General features: G+C 30.8%; 2 protein-coding genes across 2 annotated transcripts; both read left to right on the top strand.

The window, feature by feature from the left end:
• Positions 1-456: 456 nt before the first annotated feature.
• Positions 457-5,148, top strand: LOC108338625 (isocitrate dehydrogenase [NADP]). The gene is made up of 16 exons (XM_017575622.2): positions 457-657; positions 1,950-1,993; positions 2,097-2,206; positions 2,517-2,554; positions 2,674-2,751; positions 2,898-2,951; positions 3,034-3,135; positions 3,280-3,371; positions 3,475-3,578; positions 3,672-3,740; positions 3,824-3,939; positions 4,038-4,072; positions 4,228-4,370; positions 4,477-4,599; positions 4,689-4,783; positions 4,912-5,148. The coding sequence occupies exons 1-15, from the start codon at positions 609-611 to the stop codon at positions 4,768-4,770; spliced, it is 1,239 nt and encodes a 412-aa protein (XP_017431111.1). The 5' UTR covers positions 457-608; the 3' UTR covers positions 4,771-4,783; positions 4,912-5,148.
• Positions 5,149-13,666: 8,518 nt separating this feature from the next.
• Positions 13,667-21,903, top strand: LOC108336457 (uncharacterized). The gene is made up of 16 exons (XM_017572919.2): positions 13,667-13,964; positions 14,059-14,142; positions 14,245-14,385; positions 14,708-14,778; positions 15,099-15,192; positions 16,046-16,123; positions 17,404-17,470; positions 17,817-17,902; positions 18,007-18,057; positions 19,238-19,285; positions 19,501-19,621; positions 19,727-19,907; positions 20,552-20,683; positions 20,770-20,915; positions 21,404-21,481; positions 21,566-21,903. Exons 1-16 carry the CDS (start codon positions 13,776-13,778, stop codon positions 21,703-21,705), a joined length of 1,707 nt encoding a protein of 568 aa, XP_017428408.1. The 5' UTR covers positions 13,667-13,775; the 3' UTR covers positions 21,706-21,903.
• Positions 21,904-22,849: the final 946 nt, after the last annotated feature.

Below are 22,849 nucleotides of genomic sequence, written 5' to 3'. Positions count from 1 at the left end.
AAAATTTTCATATTTAATTATATTTATGACAAGGCATAAAAAACTTTATTTAAACCCAAAAAAAACGAAAAATTTGGATTGAAATAAAAGTTTAATATGTTAACAACTACTCCATCACAGCTGTGTTCAATGTATAGGTGCAAAGAGGGGAAGGAGGGCAAAACAGTAAATGGCACACATCACGAGGGCAATCAAAGCACGACCTTCGATTGGATATATTAATATAAGGAAGGACCACTCCTGGGACCAATGAACACATTTAACATAAAAATAAAATAAAAAACAATTAAATGATTTACAAAAATATATATTCATTTAATCTCTCAAAATTTTCTTTACAAATTTTATTCAGAAACTAATTTTAGTTTATAAAAGATATTTTATAACTTGAAAGATATTTGTAAAAAAATGATCTATTGACATTTAAAATAATAAAAGCTCATAAGTAGGTGGGGCTGGGAAAACATTACTTATAGGACCGTTCTACTACTATACAGGGTACCGCAATAGCAGAAACTCATTGCTCAACTCTTATCTCTTCACATTATTCACTTCTCACCTACCTAACCTTCTTCTCTAGTTCTCTTCTCCAGATCAGAAACGCAGCCATGGCGTTCCAGAAGATCAGCGTCGCCAATCCCATCGTCGAGATGGACGGTCCGTTTCTTCAACTTCTTCGTCCGATCTGATCTTTTCTCTTTCTTTCTTTCATTTCATCCCTTTTTTCTCTCTGTGATTATTGCTTAAATATCTTTTCGCGTGGTGTGTCTTGTCGTGTCGATGTGCTCCCCCTGGTTGTCTTCAATTAGATATTTTGCTTGCGATAGGTGCTGTGGTCCACTACACTTCGTTTTCTCATTATTGGAAACATTACAACGTGATAGATATTTGTGTCTCTGTTGTGGTTCGAGGCTTGAAATTAGATTTAGATATTCAATATTGCTGTACAATATCGTTTTATTGAATCGTCGTGTTTTCGTTATCGTTACAGCGGAGATTTGATCCGTTCTCTTGTAAAATTGTTTTTTTGGTGGAGATCTGTTTTGTTTTTAGTGTTACAACTACTGGTTTTGACTTATTTTTAAGTTGAATAAATAAAGTTATATTGTGGAAAATAAAAAAAATAGGTTTCATGGGTTGTTCTTCCAAGGAAACTTTATCAATGGACTCGCTGAAGTATTCAAAACTTGATTGGTTTTTTTGCGAAACTATATGGGATTAGATCCTTAGCTAGTTTGTCTTGTGTGTATGAGCTGGATTTATGAAGTTTTCTGGTCTGTGTCGTAATTGAAAACGGTAATCACTGACAGTAGCCTGCGTTGGCATTAATTACGTTTGCATTATTGCTTGGAAGTCCATATCCACCTCCATTGGTCGTTATTTTTGAAGGGAATTTGTTTATGATTCTCACATTTTTAAGCAGGGGAAATATGTGGACTTTTTAAAAATGAAGTTGTTGAATTGTTAGAACAGTGAATGAAATCGGAAGTAAGATGCTAATTTTCAACAGACATACGTATAAGTGTAATTAGTAACTAATATAAGTGGATGTTGCTGGAACTATTTCATATAAAATACCCAAATTATGGAATACCAAAATATTGGCATTTTCAGTTTTACTCTTCTCCCTTAGTAGAAAGCTTGGGGTCTGATTGCTTTGAGAAAACTGTTCTGTTTTGATTCCTGTTTTCGAAAGTAAAACAGTAAAATAAATGTCTTTACTGTTTCTTTTCAAAACATTTGAAAACGGACAGTAAAATGAAAAAAGGTGCCATTTTTGTTATTAAAAATGAAAAAAAACTAACACAGAAAATATTTGGTAAAGTGACCTAGAATTCTCGATTTGTGTAGTACTAGTTTCCATGGTAATTGTGTTTATCTGTCGAGTCAATCTTTATCTGCTCCTTTGCCTTTGTCTTACATTTCTTTTTGTGGATAATGCATTGCAGGAGATGAAATGACTAGGGTTATCTGGAAATCAATCAAGGACAAGGTGATTTATCATCATATTGCTATTAATTCAAGCGTCACTCTTTTTTTTTCTTTCGAATAGTGCTCGTAATATTGACATTTTTCTATCATTTCTTATGGGATAGCTCATTTTGCCTTTCTTGGAGTTGGACATAAAGTATTATGACCTTGGTCTTCCATACCGTGATGAGACCGATGATAAAGTTACAATTGAAAGCGCAGAAGCTACTCTCAAGTATGTTATCTGTATACCTTGAACATCCCCCCGCCGAAAGGGAAATGATAATTCTCCTTTTTATGTTTCTTCAATTATTATGTTTATATATGTGTGTTCTATGGTTCAGACAGTGTATTATAAGTGAACCAGACAAAATTTGTGTAGTTTGATTATGTAGCCAATGATATGTAGACCAACAATATTTTAATTTTAATATTTTTTCGTGTCATGTAATGTTAAATTTAGACTGGTTAAGTGCTTTTTATTCTTGTGTTCTTGCATATTTGTTACTTATCCATGTTCATCTAACGGTTGCACTGTTATGTAGATACAACGTAGCAATCAAATGTGCAACTATCACTCCAGGTTCGGTAGTTAAATCCTGACATATTCTTTTAATTTTTACCTTCGTTTGGTGTATGCCGGATAATAGTGTTCCCCTTGATAGTAGATGTTGAAGCTTATACTAGTGTTATACATGACAGATGAGGCTCGTGTGAAGGAGTTTGGCCTGAAGAATATGTGGAAGAGTCCAAATGGGACAATTAGGAACATTTTGAATGGTAATTCATCTTACTTCCATTGATTATATTTTTGTAAAAATGTTAAATACTAGTGAATTCATGTATTATGGGGGCTCATTGGTAACTAATAAGTGGTAGATGGTAACTGTGTATATTTTTTCTATTGGTTGTTCGGAAATTTTCAGGAACTGTCTTCAGAGAACCAATTCTTTGCAAAAACATTCCGCGCCTTGTTCCTGGTACTATTATTAAAAAAATTATATTTAATTACTTCCTGATAAATGGAGGACTGTGTATATCTCAACATTACCACTTTACCAGGTTGGACAAAGGCAATATGCATCGGAAGACATGCATTTGGTGACCAATATCGGGCTACTGACGCAGTAATTAAAGGAGCTGGAAAGCTGAAGCTGGTGTTTGGTATGCCTCTTGATTTAGATAACTATGCTTAGTTCTGAAGTTATATTGTACTCATTCACATTGTCCCATCTCAGGGACATAGTTTTCATTGTTACGTATTTTGGTTACTAAATATTATTTTTATGAATTCTTCTATACTTGTAGTTCCAGAAGGCCAAGGTGAGAAGACTGAATTAGAGGTTTTTGACTTTACTGGTGAGGGAGGCGTTTCATTGGCTATGTACAATACTGATGAGGTTGGTTCTGCAGTGTCTGATATCACTTTGATTGGATATATTTTAATGATTTGGGGTAGAGTTCGAACTTCTATCTAATTTTATTATTTGGCATGTGATGCAGTCAATTCGTTCTTTTGCCGAGGCTTCTATGGCAACTGCTTTAGAGAAAAAGTGGCCTCTTTATCTTAGCACCAAAAATACAATTCTTAAGAAATATGATGGAAGGTATACAATTCATTATGAACTTCTTATTTAATGATATTTAAAAACTTTTACTATACTGATCCCTGTTTGATTTTATTAATTTATTGTCTGCAGATTCAAGGACATATTTCAGGAAGTTTACGAGGCAAGCTGGAAATCAAAGTTTGAGGCTGCTGGTATATGGTGAGTGAATGAGTACTCTTGTATCGTGGAAAGAAAATGTTCATATTATACTATTATTTACTTTTATCTAATGAATTTCAAAGGTATGAACATCGGCTCATTGATGATATGGTGGCTTATGCACTTAAGAGTGAAGGAGGTTACGTATGGGCATGCAAAAACTATGATGGTGATGTGCAGAGTGATTTCTTAGCTCAAGGTTTGTATGATATCCTTATTAACTAGTTACTTTCTTTTTTCAACTTCATTTGCATGGATTTCTTTTCTTTAACTAATACCTATTCACCCTGTATTTAGGTTTTGGATCATTGGGTTTGATGACATCTGTACTGGTAGGTTTGAAAACAATTTGTTTTGAATTATTTAATTAATTGAACCAGATCTTTTATTTATTTATTTATTAAATAAAGTTTAATAAATTTCTTTGCAATACGAGAGTTCCTGGTGTATGACTTTTGATACTTATTGCATGATGACATGGGTTCAGGTTTGCCCTGACGGAAAGACTATTGAAGCAGAAGCGGCCCATGGAACAGTTACCCGTCATTTTAGGGTTCATCAGAAAGGAGGCGAAACCAGCACAAATAGCATAGCATCCATCTTTGCCTGGACGAGAGGGCTAGCTCACAGGTATATTACTATCTAACTTGCATATTGGAGTGCAAAGCTTTATTCGTTGTATTTTAAAGTAAGAAACTATTAGATTATAATATTATGTGAACAATTATGTTGACAGGGCAAAACTGGATAACAATGCTAAACTGTTGGATTTCACTGAAAAGCTAGAGGCAGCTTGCATTGGAGTTGTTGAGGCTGGGAAGATGACCAAGGACTTGGCACTTATTATTCATGGATCCAAGTACGTTAATTGTGATTGACATTGGCCAAGTAAATTTGCTTTTCTACTTCATATGATTAATAGACTCACTGTTCAATTCTTGCAAGTAGGCTTTCAAGAGAGCACTATTTGAACACAGAGGAGTTCATCGATGCCGTGGCAGCCGATCTTAGAAATAAGCTTTCTGCATAGGCTTGATTTAAAGGTACAGTGTCTCTTGGATCCTTATTATAATTTTTTTAGAAGATATGTTGTAATTACAAATATAGGCTCATATATTCCATCACTAAAGGTTATTTTGGTTTTTCTTTGATTTTGTTTTTGGATTATCAGACGGACGGAAAGAGACTAGGCCAACAAGGAGCAAACATGTGCCACTCTGCTATGAAGAAATAAGAGAAAGAAGAGAAGCACTGACACTTAGCCCCGCCCTTGTGCTTCATTTGTTGGTCGGGAATACAAGGGTTGCTTTTCTTCTCTGTATTGTTTGAACTGAAATTGTCCTTTGTGATTTTGAACTCATCTCTTCCACTTTTCTAGTTATTTTGGATTTTGCTGCGATTCTGATTATTTAATCTTGCATTTTGTCTTCTTCTGCATATATCGCGCACTCTGAAAGCTAAACAACAACATTTTTAAATCTATAGTGGCTCACCACGGCAAATAAATACCATGACCAGCAAACCCACCTTAATAAATACTACAGCATGGCCATGAAAGTATCGAACTTCATGAAAAACCTAATTAATCTTTTTCTTATTTTGATGTTAATTTTGAAATTAAAAGACAAACATAATTAAACTTGACAAATTAGTTATTTATCTGCGGTTATATTTTTCTAATTTCAACTACCCTGCATGTGTTATCCCATTCATATAATGCGCATGCTTTTGAATGTTTTTGTGGAGTTGATTCTAGATCAATGTGATTTTAAAGTAGTAACCAGAAGTAAATGTGAAAGTAATTATAGTTTGGACAGTGAATGTTAGAAAATGGCATTTCATAAAAAGTATTTATAATTTACTTTTAATGATCACTCTACTTGTTATGATGATTAGTCTGTGATATTTTTAGAGTTAATATATATATATATATATATATATATATATATATATATATATATATATATATATATATATATATATATATATATATATATATATAAGGTTTTGATTCTAGTGTGAAATTTTGTTACAATTTTTAAAAGATATGAGAAGAGTGTTTCTTTACCTGGGCGCATTCACTTAAGTTTGTTGAGTGAATGAGTAAATTGCGTTAATTTTTATTCAACAATGTGAGATTATTATATGTGGTAAAAACACTACTCATACTCATGATTATCATTACCCGCAAAAGATTAAGATTAAAATTAATTAATATTTTATTATATTAAATTTAATTAAAATTAAAATTTAATTTATATTTAATCTAATATATATTATATATATTTTTTTATAATTTTATTCTGCAAAAGATTAAAATTAAAATTAATTTATATTTTATTAGATTAAATTTAATTAAAATATACTAATTTATATTTAATCTAATATATATTATATATTTTTTTTATAACTTTATTCCAAAAATTTATAAAACATCATTTTTTTAAATATCCACAAGTATCCTATAAGTTTTAAATATATTTTAAATTAATACACGACGGGTAACGAGTGAAATATTTTTAGAATTTTAGAGATGAATTTTTGTTGTTGTGATTCAATTAGTGGATACACACTATTCATATTTAACGTATATTGTCATATCTAAAGTTTTTCTATGTATGTCATCTTTTCTTTCCTGCACTTTCTAAGTTTTCTTATGTATGTAACCTTTTCTTTCCTGCACTTTCAAACTTCACAGTGATGTTTATTATAATCCTACATATTATATATATAATTTATTAAATCCATTTTTGGATTTTGAAATTCGATTCTAAATTTTTCTGAATTTCAAAAATCAATTTTAAATTTTGTCAAATTTTAAAATTCAATTTCAGTTTTTTTTTTAATTTTGAAATTTGGTTCAGAATTTTTAAATTTTAAAATCCGATTTCCATTTTTTTCAAAAAATTCAATTCTAAATTTTAAAAAATTTTGAAATTTAATTTTTTAGTTTTTCAATTTTGAAATCCAGAGTTTTGGAATTAATTGTCAATAATTTGCTACTGTCAGACCCGTTAAAATCCACTCAAAACCCATCTTAGTGGATTACATGTGTCAAGAAAGGAGATCCGAAAATCAGGTAATAAAAGACAGGTGTGTGATGCAAATTGGACGTTCGGTTTTGACTGTAGAAACAAAACTCAAAGTTTTCAAAATTCACGCCACTCTCTGCATGCAACCATCTTCTTCAATCTTCTGAAACTCCATTTTTCTCCTCCTTCTCTCTAAAAAGCTCTTACTTCTCTCTACAAAATCTCACTCTTTTCTTCTTCCGATCATCAAACAGACCACACCTGAGCATTTCCGGCGTCGAGGATGTTCGTTTGAACCGATCAGTTTCGGGTTCTGAGTTGGTAAGTTCTCTCTTCATTCAGCCGGTTGGTTTCCTGGTACATGCAAACCTAGTTTATGGGTTGCATGAGTCAATCATCTTGTTCTGAGAGTTTCTGGATTTCTGTTTGGTTTAGTTTCTTAAGGCGTGACTGTAGAACGCTAAGGTCTTTGGTAAAGGTGAACCCGTATTCTGAATTGTGAACGTTCGGTCACGCTTAGAGGTAAGGGAAGCTTATATAATTTGATTAAGATTCTTGTTTTGAATGGATGTACGTTCGTTGATTTCTGAATGAATATGAAGTATGATTGTTGATATGTTTCGACTGTATGAAGTATGAATATTTACTATGATATGGATGTATGAATGTATGAAGATAGATGTTGAGAAATGTATTGATAAGAGTATGAATTCTAAGTCTGGAGTTTTATGTGAAAATTGATGTTCGTCACTGAAGGTCATTGACCGTTCGATTTTCTTGTTGACTCGGTTGGAATTGGATTCTGTCATTTGGAGAGAATTCCAGTTGAGGACCGAGCGTTTTCATTTTGGTTATAAACTTCAGTATATATATATGTATTTGTATATTTCGTTCATTCTTGAACACTAGTTAAATGGTATCTTATATTTGTCAAGCCTTTATTCTATAAGTTTAGTAGTGCTCAGTCTTACACCAAGCGCTCGTACTAAGTAGTGCTTGGTCTTACACTAAGTGCTCGTACTAAGTAGTGCTCGGTCTTACACCAAGTGCTCGTACTAAGTGGTGCTCGGTCTTAAACCAAGCGCTCGACCTTGATTCTGTAATTTAATTTTTAAATAAAAGCATTCGGCCAAAACCAATAGCGTTCGGTCTCTAGAGTGCTCGGTCTTCGACTAGCACTCGTTCTCCTTAATGTTAAACTCATAAATAAGCTAAGTATTTATAGCGTTCGGTTTCTTCATATAATTCCGTCACTTATTATTATTCGATGTCCTACAATATCAGTTTCTATGGTGTTCGGCCTAGAGTCTTAATACTCGGCCTAGGCTTATTGGCGTTCGGTCTAAACTCTCATGAGTCAGTTCATTAAATTGGCTCACCTTATAAATAACGTTCGATTCTATTAGTCTCTGAGAAATATTATTGTAATCGGTCTCTTTCTCAACCCCGATAGTAACTCTCTCGGTTTTGATCTGTTTTGGAACTGGAGACCTCTCGGTCTCACTCCAAGTGTTCGGTCTCGTTCGGGGTTGAAGATTAACGGTCGGTATTTGGTATCCTATGGGATCTGTATTCAAATTGGTTCGATTTGAGGTTTTGAAAATGAAAGATGATGGAATATGATGTAGATGAAATGAGTATGAATATGAAAGAGTGTTTCGGGGAGGAATATCTCATGAATGAATATTGGAAGGGTAAAGTATGAATGTGGGCACACTAAGCTGGCGGTTCATCCTGATATTCCGTGATTACTCGTTTCTCATGTAGAGAAGGGTAAGTCATGTGTGGGAATGGCAGGAGGTCCTCATCCTTATGGTTAATTTGGACGAAACGGACTAACCTCGGGTGGCAGCTGTTGAGGGTATCCCAGTTATTACATCACCCAGGTGCACGAACGTCGTAGCTACACAGAATTCATACAGTCCGGACAGTCAGAGTCTAGTATTAGGCTTTGCATGAAAGAGTTAATGAGTTATCTTGTTTAAATTGATTGAGTGAGAGATATGTTGATAATTGAATTAAATTACATAAGCTTACCCTATTTCCTGTCTTGTCCGTTTTGTACGTTCGGTGGTTGTCCTTCTGTTGCAATGATCATCCGTGTGGATGTGAGCAGAAGGAGAAGCTTTGCTGGAAGAGGCGTTGGATGAAGAAAGTTTGGTCGAGGTAGAAGTTAAGACCGAACAGTAGAGTCGTTCGGTCAGTAGTTAGTTTCTTTGTGTGATAATCGTTCGGTCATCTATTGTTTTCTTCTTTTGTATGACCGTTCGGTACGTCTTCTTTAAATCGTTCGGTCTAGATTGCATATTTGTACAGTTTTAAATTCTCCGTTATCTTGTAAGATTGTTCGGTCATAAGCGTACGTCTCATTTTTTGTAAGACTGATCTGGAATATTATTAATATGTGATTATTTCTTTATATAGTTTTTATACTGTATTTTTTGGATGTTACCGCTCAAATAACTTTTTCGGTGGTGAACGTTTTATGGAGCAGTTAGAATGATTAAATTTGCATAGAAAAAAATTGGTAGGGACAAAAGGTGAAGAAAATATAGGTAGTGGTATGTCTTAATGTAACATTTAAGAATCATCTTCGAAGCTACTCTACTCTATAGTTTGACTTTGGTACAATATAATGTTGGCAGATGTACAATTAAATAAATTTAATGTTATTGACAACGACTAAATTTTTACTTGGTTATTTTTTAAAATTGAACATGATTGATTTTAACTTTTTAATAAAGAAGTTAAACGACATTTTGTGACATCCACTAGTGCATATGATAAGATATATGATATTCGCCTGTCACAGTTTTTCAAAACTTGTAAATAAATATTATTAATTTATTTTAAATGTTAGGGTTAAAACAATAGTTTTAAAATATAAAAGGATGAAAAATAAAAGTGACAAACAAAAAAACTTGTAAATAAATATTATTAATTTATTTTAAATGTTAGGGTTAAAACAATAGTTTTAAAATATAAAAGGATGAAAAATAAAAGTGACAAACAATAATTTTCTACTTCTTTAGGGTTTAACCCTGCATAAACATATAATACATGTTACTATGAAATTAACAAAAGAAAGGTGTTTGAATTGTCTTTCCACGATTTTATTTTATTTTTTTGTTAAAACATTAGGGAAAAAATATACAAAATATTTTTATGCTAATATGACTCCAACACTATATTTTCACGGATTACAATTATTCTTTTAATCTTTTTGGCTCTAAATATATTCACATGTATTTTTGACACAATATATTCTTGAAGTTTTGTATACACTTTTAGTGAAGTATTGATTAAAATAAACTTCTTACAAGAAAGCATATTAACTATATATTGCTTAGTTTTAAATTAAAGGCGATTGCATGATATATTTCGACATTTATGCGTATGTAATATTAAATTAATTTAAATGATTAAAAGCAATATTTACAATTATGTACAATGTGGACTACAAATATCTTTAACATATATGGTAATAACAGTAGAAAAATAACATGAATATGTTAATACTGGTAGGAAACTCGATATTAAATAAATGAACATTAAAAATATGATTTCATTCTTATATGCATATATCCTTCGTCATTAGTTATCCATAGATGTTTTTGATCGGGTAAATAATTCAACATTGTCTCATAATTTTCAAAATGAAAAATGTAAGTAAATTTTTTTTGATGTACTATCATATGGACAATGACAACGTAAGTTTTTATTTGAATAGAATAGTGGGCAACTTTGAGGTTAACAACAATCAGAGCAAGGATAACATCACAATTTTCGTGACTAATTTTTCATTATTGTAATTAATACTTATTCTTACTGTATTATGTCAAATATAAGTGAATGTGTGTTGGGTTTATTAGAAAATAAATTTATTAAGAAAATATAATATAACGAGATACGTGTTCAATTACATAAAAAAAGATTAATACTATTTTTAATTTTTAATTTTTAAAACAGTATGATCTTTCCGTATATAATATTTTATTCATTTTTACGTAATATAAGACTTAATTTTTAATAATGTAATATTAAAATTGTTTGGCCTATAAAAAAATTATCTCAGTTAATGACACCCATCATATTAAAGGAATCATTCAATAGAAATTAGTAGAGTTTATTGATGAGATCATTGGTATAATAAAAAATTATAATAAAACTTCATACTTTTTCAATTTTTATATATTAAATAAAATATATATTTTTATATCATATTCATATATAATATTTTCATGAATGAAATAATTCTTCATATATATTTCTTACCTATCACCATACAATCATGTCAAATATTTATTAATTTTATCAATTATTAACTTTTATAAAAAAAAACTTAAGTTATCACTTTTAACATATTCTCTAACTAAACGCAATCTTTGTAAAAAAAATGTTTATATTAAATAAATAATTTGACTTTTCTTTATTTTAATTAGGTTTTAATTTCTTTAAAATCAAATTAATATTTTAAGAGATATAAATGACTTGCTTAATTAATAAGAAATGAATTTTTTTATATTGTGATGAATAGTTAATTTTTTATATGCTATAATATATAAAAGATAATCAATAAAATTATATTTTAAAATTTTGAGTTAAAGATATTATTTTATATTATTTTTTTATTCACTTTTTTTTATGTATGATTGTAAAACATGTACTTTGAATCAACGTAAAGAATAATTGAAATGTATATGCGTATGATTAAAAAAATTATAAGAGTAGAAAGAAGATAAACTAATAAACTACATGTATGTTAAACAATTGAACTAATAATAACTAGCATAGAAAATACATATAATTTTTAAGTATATATTCTAATAGTAATAAATTTAGTGAATACAAAGAAATAATACATCATAGACCACTTAATATTGTAAATAATTTATTGTTAATTTTGATAAAAATTCATTAAAAAATAAGAAATTGCTTACTTAATATATATTTAAATGAGAAATAATATATATATATATATATATATATATATATATATATATGAAAAATATAAATGAAGTCTTTACACAACAAAAATAAATAACTATCTTATATATTTTAAAAATATGTTTGATCAGTAAAAAAAATTAAAGATGTTTAGTCGTCTTATGCTACTACATAATTTTCTATATAACAAAGAAATTAAGTTTATTGAACATTCTTACAAAGTCTTTTTAGTTTAATTAAAATGTTTGTATATAGTTATTTAATCTAAATTAAATCATTTAAATTTATAACAAATTAAGAGTTAATTACATTTTTTTTTATTTAAAATGAACATTTTCTTTTCTAAAAGAAAGTCTATTGACTGACGCTAACACACATAACTTTTATGAATATTTTGATCTTGTGAATTTTTTTTAATAAGATATTTTTCGATCGTGTGAATATTTCATGTGAATATTTCAAATCATGTAAAAAGGATCAAATTGATTTTGTAAAAAAAAGAACTATCAAATTTCATAAAACATATTTTTTTTTTTCATTTTGAAGCATTGTTTATAAACCTTTGAAAAAGACTATGGTCTTGTTAATTATACCATTTTATTGGATTATACAAATATCACACATAACAACTATGTCTTTAAATTTACAAAAACATCCAACAACTTATATATAAATTAATTTTATTTTTCTAAGCTTTAGGCCCTGTTTAGAAGCTCCTCGGAAAGAAACATTATAAATCCATTAATAATACTATTAAAGTTCGATCTAGTGACATAAATACTAAAGATTATAACTACGCTTCAAACATATTGATTGTCTAATGATTCGAAAAAAAACTTCAACAAATAATCTAAATTAAGTAACTACTTTTCTGAAAAATTTCAACAAATAATCTAATTTAAGTAATCACTGTTTTTTTCATTTTAATTATGCCTCTAAACAAAAAGTATAACCTGAAAGATAATATAGATTAGTGACTACAAATGAATTTGTCCTCATAATTTTTTTCTGAATTTATCTTAATTTTGACGAGGTATATGAATAATACCTACTATCTTAAATTGGATATAAAAATAAAAATTAATATGTACATGTTCCTTTTAAAAATATTAAAACATATTTAATTTACTAGATAATTTAAAAAATTAGTATTAACTTTTTTATTCTTAATTTCGTAATTTATGTTTAAAAGATATATTTGATCATTTATACTATTTTTACAATTATTTATTATTTATTTAATTATTATTTAATATTTTTATAATTATAATTTATTTTTTGATATTTGATATTAAAAAAAGTTATATATCCTCTTAACATTGAATACTTGATAAAATAAAATTTTTGTTGTCATTTTTATTTTATTTTTATAAAAAAATATCCAAAGAATATTGATGAAATAAAAATTTCATACCATTCAATATAAGACGAGAGTGAAGATAATTAAATGTGCATCACTATCTTCTCATCCTAATATTGCTTTAATAGTATGTAAAATGTTAAGGTTTACAAAATTATAGAGTTGGAATTTGAAAAGAGATATCCAAGTTATGCATCAAACCTACTGATTCAACCTAATTAAAAGGAAAAATTATCTGTAAATTAAAATTTATTAATATTGCTGATAAACTCTTTAAAATAATAATATCAGTTTTAATTATGCATAATATTAATTAAATGTTAAAATAAATATTCCATTAATAATAATAATACACTAATAATTTTATTATTGTTAATTAAACGTAGTATATTTTTAAACAAATAAATTAAGGGGATTTAGTTGGCAATTTTCTTTAAAAATTGGTTTATTGGGGATAAAAGTTTCCTAAGTTAGCAAGTGTTCCTTAAAAAAAAACTGTAGTTTTTTCTGTACAAGTTAATTAATTAGAAAAAGTGTAAAAATATTTGGAAAAAGAAATATAATTTCCACACACTAGAGTCTTACAACCGGATTAACCCTAACCCCGCAAAAATGTGGCCGCTGCTCCGAAATATTTTGCTTCAGTTTTAAAACTGCCATAGCTAAAATGCATTCACCGACCAACCCTTGAGTAAAATGACGCCTAAAACTTTCAATTTTCCCGCCAAACGCACAACCGCACTTTTCCTTCTAACGGCAACCGCCGCAGCAGCAGCAGCACAAACTACTAACTCCGCCGTGCTCTCTCATCTTCCAGCACTTTCCGCCGACAAAGCTGGAGGTGAAATCCATGGTCTCGTCCGCACCGCTCGTGCCGTCTCCACGGTACCATTTTTTCCATAGCTCCATCTTTTATCGATGAACTCTTCGTACTCTTTGACTTCACTTCTCTCTGTTTCCTCGATCTTCGATCTCTCAGGTCGCTTCCACTGTTGTTGACTATGAATTTTCTTTGCGTGGCCTTAAAAAGGACTCGGACCAGTACCGTCTAACGATTTCTCAGGTTTTCGCCATCTCTTCAATGAATAATCGTTCTCGTTGTTTTCAATGGGCTTCGAGAACTGTTTCAATCTCTGATATTTTGAACATGTCGTTTGGTGCTTAGGTGCATCTACGCTCTGCCAAGAGGTTTCTCAAGTTATGCGAAGCCAACAAAGGGTTTTATGTGAAGGCTGGGCAGTTTGTTGCGGCGCAGAAAGTGCTTCCTACAGAGTACTCGTCCACTTTGTCTTCGTTACAGGACCGGGTAAACCTTAGTGAATCTAGGGCCTGTTTGGATATGTTTATCTAAAATCTCTTATAAGAGATCATATAAGATGACAAAATGACTTTCGTTATAAGTTCAAATATTTTATATACAAATTCATTTATGGAAGCCTTTCTAAAAGATAATTTGCAAGTGATACATATACTGAATTTAGTTTATAAAAAAACCTATTTTATTCTATTTTTCGTATTTTCTTTTTTTGTTTATCGATAAATTTATTCAAACAAACTCCTATTTAAATTCAATTTTATTTGCTTTTGGTTAATTGTCTTTGCTAATTGGAATATCTTGATGACATTAGGTTGCTCCTGTTCCTTTTAACATTGTCAGGGAGGTGTTAGAGAATAGTCTCGGACCTGATTTCTCTGATATGTAAGTTACCTTTACTAACAGAATTTTTATTTTACAAAATCGTTTATCTTTCAAAAGTTAAATCTCTTCAAAATCCTGGTTGTCAGAGTTGCATAACTGGTTGTGTATGGAAGAAGCCCTCGTGCAGGTATTTGAACTTTAAGGTGTGAGAAGAATGCATGAGCTAACGCTGTAGCTTGAGTTAGACCTGCTTATGAGACTGCTGATATACCATTTTCTGTTGCCATCCTATAAATCCCCGTTTTTACTTTTTTTTTTTGTGTATAGAGAGCTCTTTGTTTGAAGTTTTAACATTACTATTTGAATTTATGTAAATACAGGTTTTTGTCAATTGATGAACAACCTATAGCTGCTGCATCTATTGCTCAAGTTCACCGTGCAGTGCTGAAAAGCGGTTATGATGTAGCAATCAAGGTTTGTCTCTGATGCTACCGATTTCCTGAATTCTTGATACTTTCTATCAATCACAAAATCTGCGCGGATACTAGACGCTAGACACGGACACTCACACTAACATATAAGGATGTCAAGCTTTCAAGTTAACTCTTGTGAGTTTATAATCCTAGATAGAGAAAACGAGTTAACTTGTTATGGAACTCTTTTGTGAGTAAGCTTGGATAAACTCTTTAAACTCTTAAAAACCTTGCATAAACTCTCAAGTTAGGAACGAGTTAATGAGTTTGAAATTAAATTAAATTTGTCTGACTTTTACTTCCACAATGACAATACTTTATTAATGTCAAATTATTTAAAGAAATTAACTCCTTTTTGAATTATTTTCACATTATGAACGTATGTTTTTATGAATTTGTATATGATTTAGTAATTTAAAAATTATTTAGCACTAATGTGCTATCTTACTCTATTATTGTGATTTGCTACTTTTCTTTATCATGAAGGAGAAATATTGAATTATTGTGTATTATAATTTTATATTATGTATAGTCATTGATAGATTTTTTAATATTTTTTATTTAAATTAGTAAACTTGAAAGTTGAATCTGAGTCAGGTTTACGGAAGCTCTAGGAGTTTATGTAAACTCTCACGTGTAACAATCTTATTAATAAGTTAATATCCGAAATATAGGAAACGGGGATACTGCACTTGTGTACACATGCTACTGTAGATAACTCAAATGAAATTGAATATGACAAATGATCTAAATTGATAATCTAGATTTCCATATGCGATGCTTTTTCCTAGTTCATATTTTTGCATTGAAAACACTTCTTGAATTGTAAAGTCATTTTCTTCCCTGGGAACCAGGTACAGTATCCTTGGATAGAGCAGCAGATGAATTTTGATACAAGAACAATGTATTTCCTATCGAAAACTATTGCATGGGTATGCTCTGACCCTTGAGAGTTATTGTTTATTGAAAGATATTGAAGAATTTATGCTGTAATTAATATTATTCTTAGATATTTCTAAATGTCTGGAATCATGGTTGATGATCATTATAAAACATTGGTTGGTGAAAGTAAAAATGATTGGAATAAAAGGAACTACAGTTGAGAACCAAAAGAAAATTTGTTTTGGTACCTGAGAACTGAATCATCTAAATATGATAATCCAGAGAGTCATTAATCCGTGAAGAATAATATCATTATGTTTAAGTGACGTTAACATTTCACGCACTGAACTTAATACTGGACTATTGGGTTCAATCCAAAACAATTTGATAAAACCCAATCCCTATTGGTTTGATTTCTGTGTTATACTTTTTTAAGTTGAATGAATCTGATTTGACTTGTGTAACCGCCTAAAATTTCATGTTTTAATGTTAATGCCGATTTTCTTGCTATTTTTTTCAACTAATGTAGAAGAATAACTGGATCAGACTTGAGTAGTGTGGTTGTAGCTTCAAGGGTGATTGTTTGCTCTTGTTGACTAAAGATTTTACTTGAATAGAGCCACAGAGCTTGCCAAGAATTTACTTTACAGGCCAAATTTGAAATTGCATTAAGCTCAAAGTCTAATTTATAAGATTACCCTTCATTGAAATGGTATTGGAATGTGGAATAAGTCTTTTTGTTACTGTATAGCAAAGGTACTCGAGTGGTCTTTTGAGCTGACGTGTATTCTGTTTTCCTTCTTTCCTCTGTAGTGTCCTTTCTAATTTTAGAAAGATTTTTCTTCCTCCTATTTTTTACTCTACTTTTATTGTTAATCTAAAAGGTAAGTAAAATAGATAGAATGCTTGGAGAGACAAAACGCACAAAACTTATCATTCAAATAATAAAGGAGGCCATTTATAGCCATTTACACTGAATCAAAACGGTTGAATCACATGTTAGAGTGTGATCCCTAATTTATTGGAACTACCCTATAAAATAGGAGAAAGTTCTGCAACAACCAAAACATAACAAATAAACAGATAAAAACCCTTTAAAATAACCTGGCATTTATAGTAATTTATTTTTTGAGAAAATGATTAGAAAAGAGTAATATATAATTTCTTGAAATCTCAATATTTTTTCATGAATGTAAGGTCTAATTGGTGGTTGAACAATCTATTGTCAGTTGTCTCTTTTCTTGTCTGTTACTTTTTTATGCTAGAAATATTATCAAGTCTTTTGTTCCTCTTGATTCATTACTTTAATATTGTTACTTTTTTATTGTAGTTATACCCTCAATACAAGCTCGAGTGGCTACCCTTAGCGTTTGCTAAGTCTGTGTCTTCAGAACTTGGTTAGTAAGAATGCTTAGTTACTCCATAAAAAATGCATTCTGTCATTGATTCTATTAGTGTCTCACATGTGGGCATAGTGTGGTGGAGCTTTAGACCACTGCCCATATATTTGCCCTATATGTTCTTATTCCAGCCACTGGTATATGTTTAATATTTAAGCCAAGGATGCAAGTAAGGATAGGTAGTCTTGATTTTAGTTTACCCTACTAGACACAATTAGTGTTATTTTTTTTAATATTGCATAAGTTATCCTTATGAGACAAGGAATTCTGAGAGAGAAGCCATGGAACTTGAGGTGACTGACGGAATGAGATATATGCAGAGTCCCTGACTACATCCCTGCAGATTTTGTTCAGGAGGCAAGGAATTCTGAGATAGCAGCCAAAACATTCAGAAATAACAAAATGGTCAAAATTCCTCATGTATTCTGGGTATGATGATTGAAATCACTTTTATTTCTCCTGCGAACTTTTATTTCTCATTTAGTAATTGTGTAACACGTGCCAACTTATCATCAAACTATGCTTGCATTCAGGACTTGACAACAAGGCTTGTCCTAACCATGCAGTTTTGTGCAGGACACAAGGTATGATTTATCAATCATGTCAGTAAATGTTATGTCGGGAAAAGAAATTATCATTGCATTAGTTCTGAGATAGCACTTATATTATATCTTGAACTTCCCTAATATGTCTTAATTTCTTTTTTATAGTTTATTAACCATGAGTCACTGAGGGTTATTTTGTCTCCCATGTGGTCTTGTCAATTTATAGCCTGTTTGGATAAGGCTAGAATCACGTTTCATTCTTTCAAAGTGAAGTAGCAAACTTACAAAGTAAAGCAATGTATTTTGGTAAATTTTTTTAGATGTTCAACATCAATTTTTTGGTGAGTAGAAATGAATTAGAGATATGTGATTTTTTTAATTTGAATCGACAAACATTGAGTTTGGATGTACTGACCACAAATTATATCTATATTTTCGCTTTAAAAGTGATTCACTTTACCATCCAAATTATTAAGAGTAAGAATAGAAGCGAAGGGTAAAGGGTGAAGGATTCATATAGAGGGGGGATAGTTAAATATAAACAAGAGGAATAGGGTGAATGATTCATAGAGTTTTGGAAGATCATTAAGAAAGGTGAAATTCTTTGTAAACCCTTTGTTAAGGGAATCCTTAGAGGAGAATTTCTTCTCCTTTTCTCAATCATTCAGTAAAATTGTTCAGTTTCTTTTATTCTATTTCATAAATCTCTTTTCGGGGAGTACCTTTACACAGTTTCTTGTTCTTCGTGTGGGAGGAGAGAAGCATCTCATTTGAATTATATAAAGAAGAAAGGGCATCATGGTAAGGAAAGAGAAACGGGAATTTGAACGGTGAAATTTGGATTTAATGCATTTTGAAATGTGAAATTGACTGGTTGTTAAAATAGATGTGCCGGTGTCCTGAAATATCTGCTTTATTACTTTTTTGATTGCGATGGAGACTTCTCATTTGAGCAGAAGCAGAATTGTATATTTAAAGCTTTATGGTTCTCTTCTCAGAGAACATGAACTAGTGCAAACAATAGTAAAGTATTCTTGTTGTAGGTATAAACATGAGCCACAGACCATTCAAATTATTAATTTACCATTTCACTTATTGTATAGTCGTTTTTATATTATGTTACTGCAGTTTGCTTGTGGTAATGTTGATATTCAAGCTGTGCTATGCTTTAGATTTCTTTATATCACATTTTATTGATAGATGACTTACTAAATTTCAGATTGATGACTTGGATTTTCTGAATCAGATTGGGGTTGATCCAGAAAAGGTTGACTTGTCACAGCTATGGTGAACTCATGTAAATTGTGTTTTTATGTTCTTTATGGTGGGATCATTTCTCTCTTATTCTGAAGTAGCATTGGTAATTGGTTGACAATTGCTATCCCTAATAAGTTGAAAATCAACTATAAACATATCATTCATTGTGTTTTACTTTTGTGCAAAAGCTTGTATGTTTGATTCATTCTAAACCTGTTACTGAAGGTAGCAAAATCACTGATTCAGCTATTTGCTGAAATGATATTTGTACATGGTTACATACATGGTGATCCTCACCCTGGTAATATTTTAGTTTCCCCAGAAGGCTGTAATGGTTTCTCTTTGGGTACGTGCTAATGTATTTGAGATCACTTTTTCTCTTAATAGGATTCTATCAAACCTGGAAAAATTGAACCTTGACCTGTTCTGTCCTATTGGAATAATTTTGCAGTTCTTCTAGATCACGCAGTGTACACGGTATTGGATGAAGAATTTAGAAAAGATTTCTGTAAGTTATGGGAAGCCTTGATTCTCAAGGATTCAATGAAAACAATGTGGTTTGGTGAGCGATTAGGTTCTGGGAAGTATTCCAGATACTTACCCATCATTTTCACTGGAACAACCATTGAAAGGTTCCTTCCTAATTTTCTGTTTATTGACGCATATAAATTCTTTTAGATTGCAATTTGAAGTTCGTTCAAATTCATTAAACGCAAATTACAACTGTAAGCCACAGTTCAGTGCAATTATTGCGATCTATATTTATTCGTTTCATACTGTGGCTTTTTCACACCATTTTGTGATTAACTTATCTATAGCGGTAATAGACATGGGTTATTGTAGTTATATGGAGTCAAGGAGTATACTATTGCGTGGTTATTAAAATGTTACTCATTTTATAAACCCGGGATCAGAAATTTCTTATAAAAATTGTTTATATTAGAAGATATCTAATAACTGAATTGGATATTTGCCCTCTCTTTGGTTCCCTCAGCGTATGATTTATTAAGAGTTAGTAGTTATATTGTAATCATAAATTAGTTATAGCAGTTAAAGTGTTTGTTGCTTTACTAAAGTTAATTATCTTCCTTTATTCGCTTGTTTAGATCCTGCTAGTTAATATGATTTGTTGAATGCGACTCCTTGACGGATATACGTAGAAAGATGAAGTAACTATTGCATTAATTAACTTGTTTCGTTTATTGCCTTTTGTTTTTGTCATGCTATGTTTCTTGCAATAAAAAAATTATAACGAATCTTTTTACGTAAGTTGCAGCAAATATGCCGTTGGAATATCGATTGAAGAAAAAGAGGCCTTGAAACGTGAATTGAAATCTCTGTTATTTGAGGACTTGCATTCATTCATGGAGTCTCTGCCGCCAGATTTTATTGCTATTATGCGTGCAGAGTAAGAAACAAAGTTCAAGCTTGCTTTATTGGATCACAAAATTTGTGTTATGTGATGTATTTAACCTATCTTCTTTTTCATTCTAGTGCACTGATAAGGTCAATTATTAGAAAGATGGATGTCTCACGGGTCATGAGGCTGCTAACTTACACCAAATATGCTGTGTATGGTGGTCTGTGTCCAAAATTGAATGGTGAAGGGCAATCACGTAAAATACTCGGAACAAACTTCTGTGAGTTCCCTTGCTATCTTTTAAAGTGTGCATAAAAGCTTGTCATGATTAAATGCCAAGTGAACTAGCAGCATATCGAGGACGTTAATTAAAGAAACAAATCTAAAATGTATTTATTAAACTAAAGTCCTTTAATTTATAAACTAAAGTTCATTTCATCGTTTTTTCTTTTCTAGAAGTATTTATTTCTATACCTAAATCCTGGACAAACTATCCCTTACACTACACCGGATATCTTGAAAAAAAAAGTAGTACCTAAGCCATCTCTCTGTTATCCAAAACTGGTGGGAGTAAAGAGCGAGAATTACTTATAAATAAAACCTAGTGTACCTAATTTCAATTCACTAATTAGGAGAACGAGATTTACGCAAGTATTTATCGTTAAGGCAATATGTTTTTGCTGAGACATTTTTCAGATAGACTATAGAAAAGAGTGCAAGAGCTTGGGAAACGAATTTTCACTCTAATTTTGATATTTGTGCTTCCAGATTTTGCTGTGAAAGCTGGTTTTTTCAGTTTCATATCAACGTTAAAATATGTTCGGATCCTAATAACGGTCCTTATAGGTGAGTATGAGCATGCTTTTACCTGTAATTTGATTTATAATTATCACCTAAACTTTAAACGATCTATTTTCCCCATTTTATTAGGGGCCAGTAATGTTATCCCTTGGCAGCAGAAGTTGAAAAGTGTACGGAGTTACTTGTATAGTAAGATCAATTGTGACTCTTTGGGCTTCTTGGTGCATTCTGTTTTTCTTCTTCTATGCATCCGTCCTGCATTGTTTTAAAACCTTGAATTGTTATGAGATATAAGCATTAAAGAAGTGAACTGTTATAAGATTAAAGCGAATTGCAACTGTCTTAAACGTTGCGTATTTCTTTTTAGATTGTTGTTAGTGTACAGTATTATGAGGATGATTAATATTTAACCATTTGGTATAGTTTATACTTGTATGGATAATATGGTTAGAAGTTTCTCTTTTTCATTTCTTTTGCACGTACTAGATATGTCTTTGAGAATGTGTGTAAATGATATATCAAGTTTGCAACAAGTTCTCCATAGAACTAAGATTACTGCATAATCTTTTATAGAAAAGATAGCAAATTTGATGTGAAATATTAACATTATAATTGATCATGATTGTGATAATTGCTATCATACTCTGTAACAATTATTCCAATGAAAATCGATTTTGATTATAATTAATCATTTTAAGGTATAGAAATTATAAATTTAACACTGACAGTTGCCATTTGCACTCGTTGTATATAGAGCTTTCAAAACGGATCACTCGGTCCGGTCCACTACAGGTTAGTCACTTAGTGAGTCAATTCAATCCGACTCATTTATTAGCGAGCCAGAAAAATTCGAACCCGGTCCGACCTACCACGAGTTGGTGGGTAAACGGGTTGACTCACTTAATTACATTTTTTTAAATAAATAAAAATTACAAACTTTCTATAATTGAAATCTAAACAAATTTCACTCCCAACATGGGTGTTTAATTAATTTTGAAAATAAGAAATTTAAATAATTTTTTCAAGCAAAAAAATAATAAATATTTTTTTATAAAATTAAAATTAAATTAAGTAGATGGTGGTGGGTCAATCCGACTTACCATGAGTTCAAACGGCATGAGTTGGGTTTAAATGAGGAGTGTTGCTCCTTCTACCACCACCCCTTCTCCCTCCATCTCCCCACAAATTTTTTAATGGCAAAATTACCCTTTTATTTATTTACTGTCGTGAAAAACATCTGTGAGAACATGAAAACCGCTTCCCTTGCATCAATAGCATCAAGATAACGCCTCATGATCACATTCCAAGTGACAGCATTAGGTTGCGGAATCTCATGAAACATCCTGCGAGCATCAATCATAAACTCGCACTTGACATATACATAAACAAGTGAACTCCCAAGAATCACATTGC

Source organism: Vigna angularis, chromosome 7, assembly GCF_016808095.1.
Source record: "Vigna angularis cultivar LongXiaoDou No.4 chromosome 7, ASM1680809v1, whole genome shotgun sequence".
NCBI lineage: Eukaryota > Viridiplantae > Streptophyta > Magnoliopsida > Fabales > Fabaceae > Vigna > Vigna angularis.
Note: the sequence above shows the minus strand (reverse complement) of the source record. Positions and strands in the feature narration are given on the sequence as shown.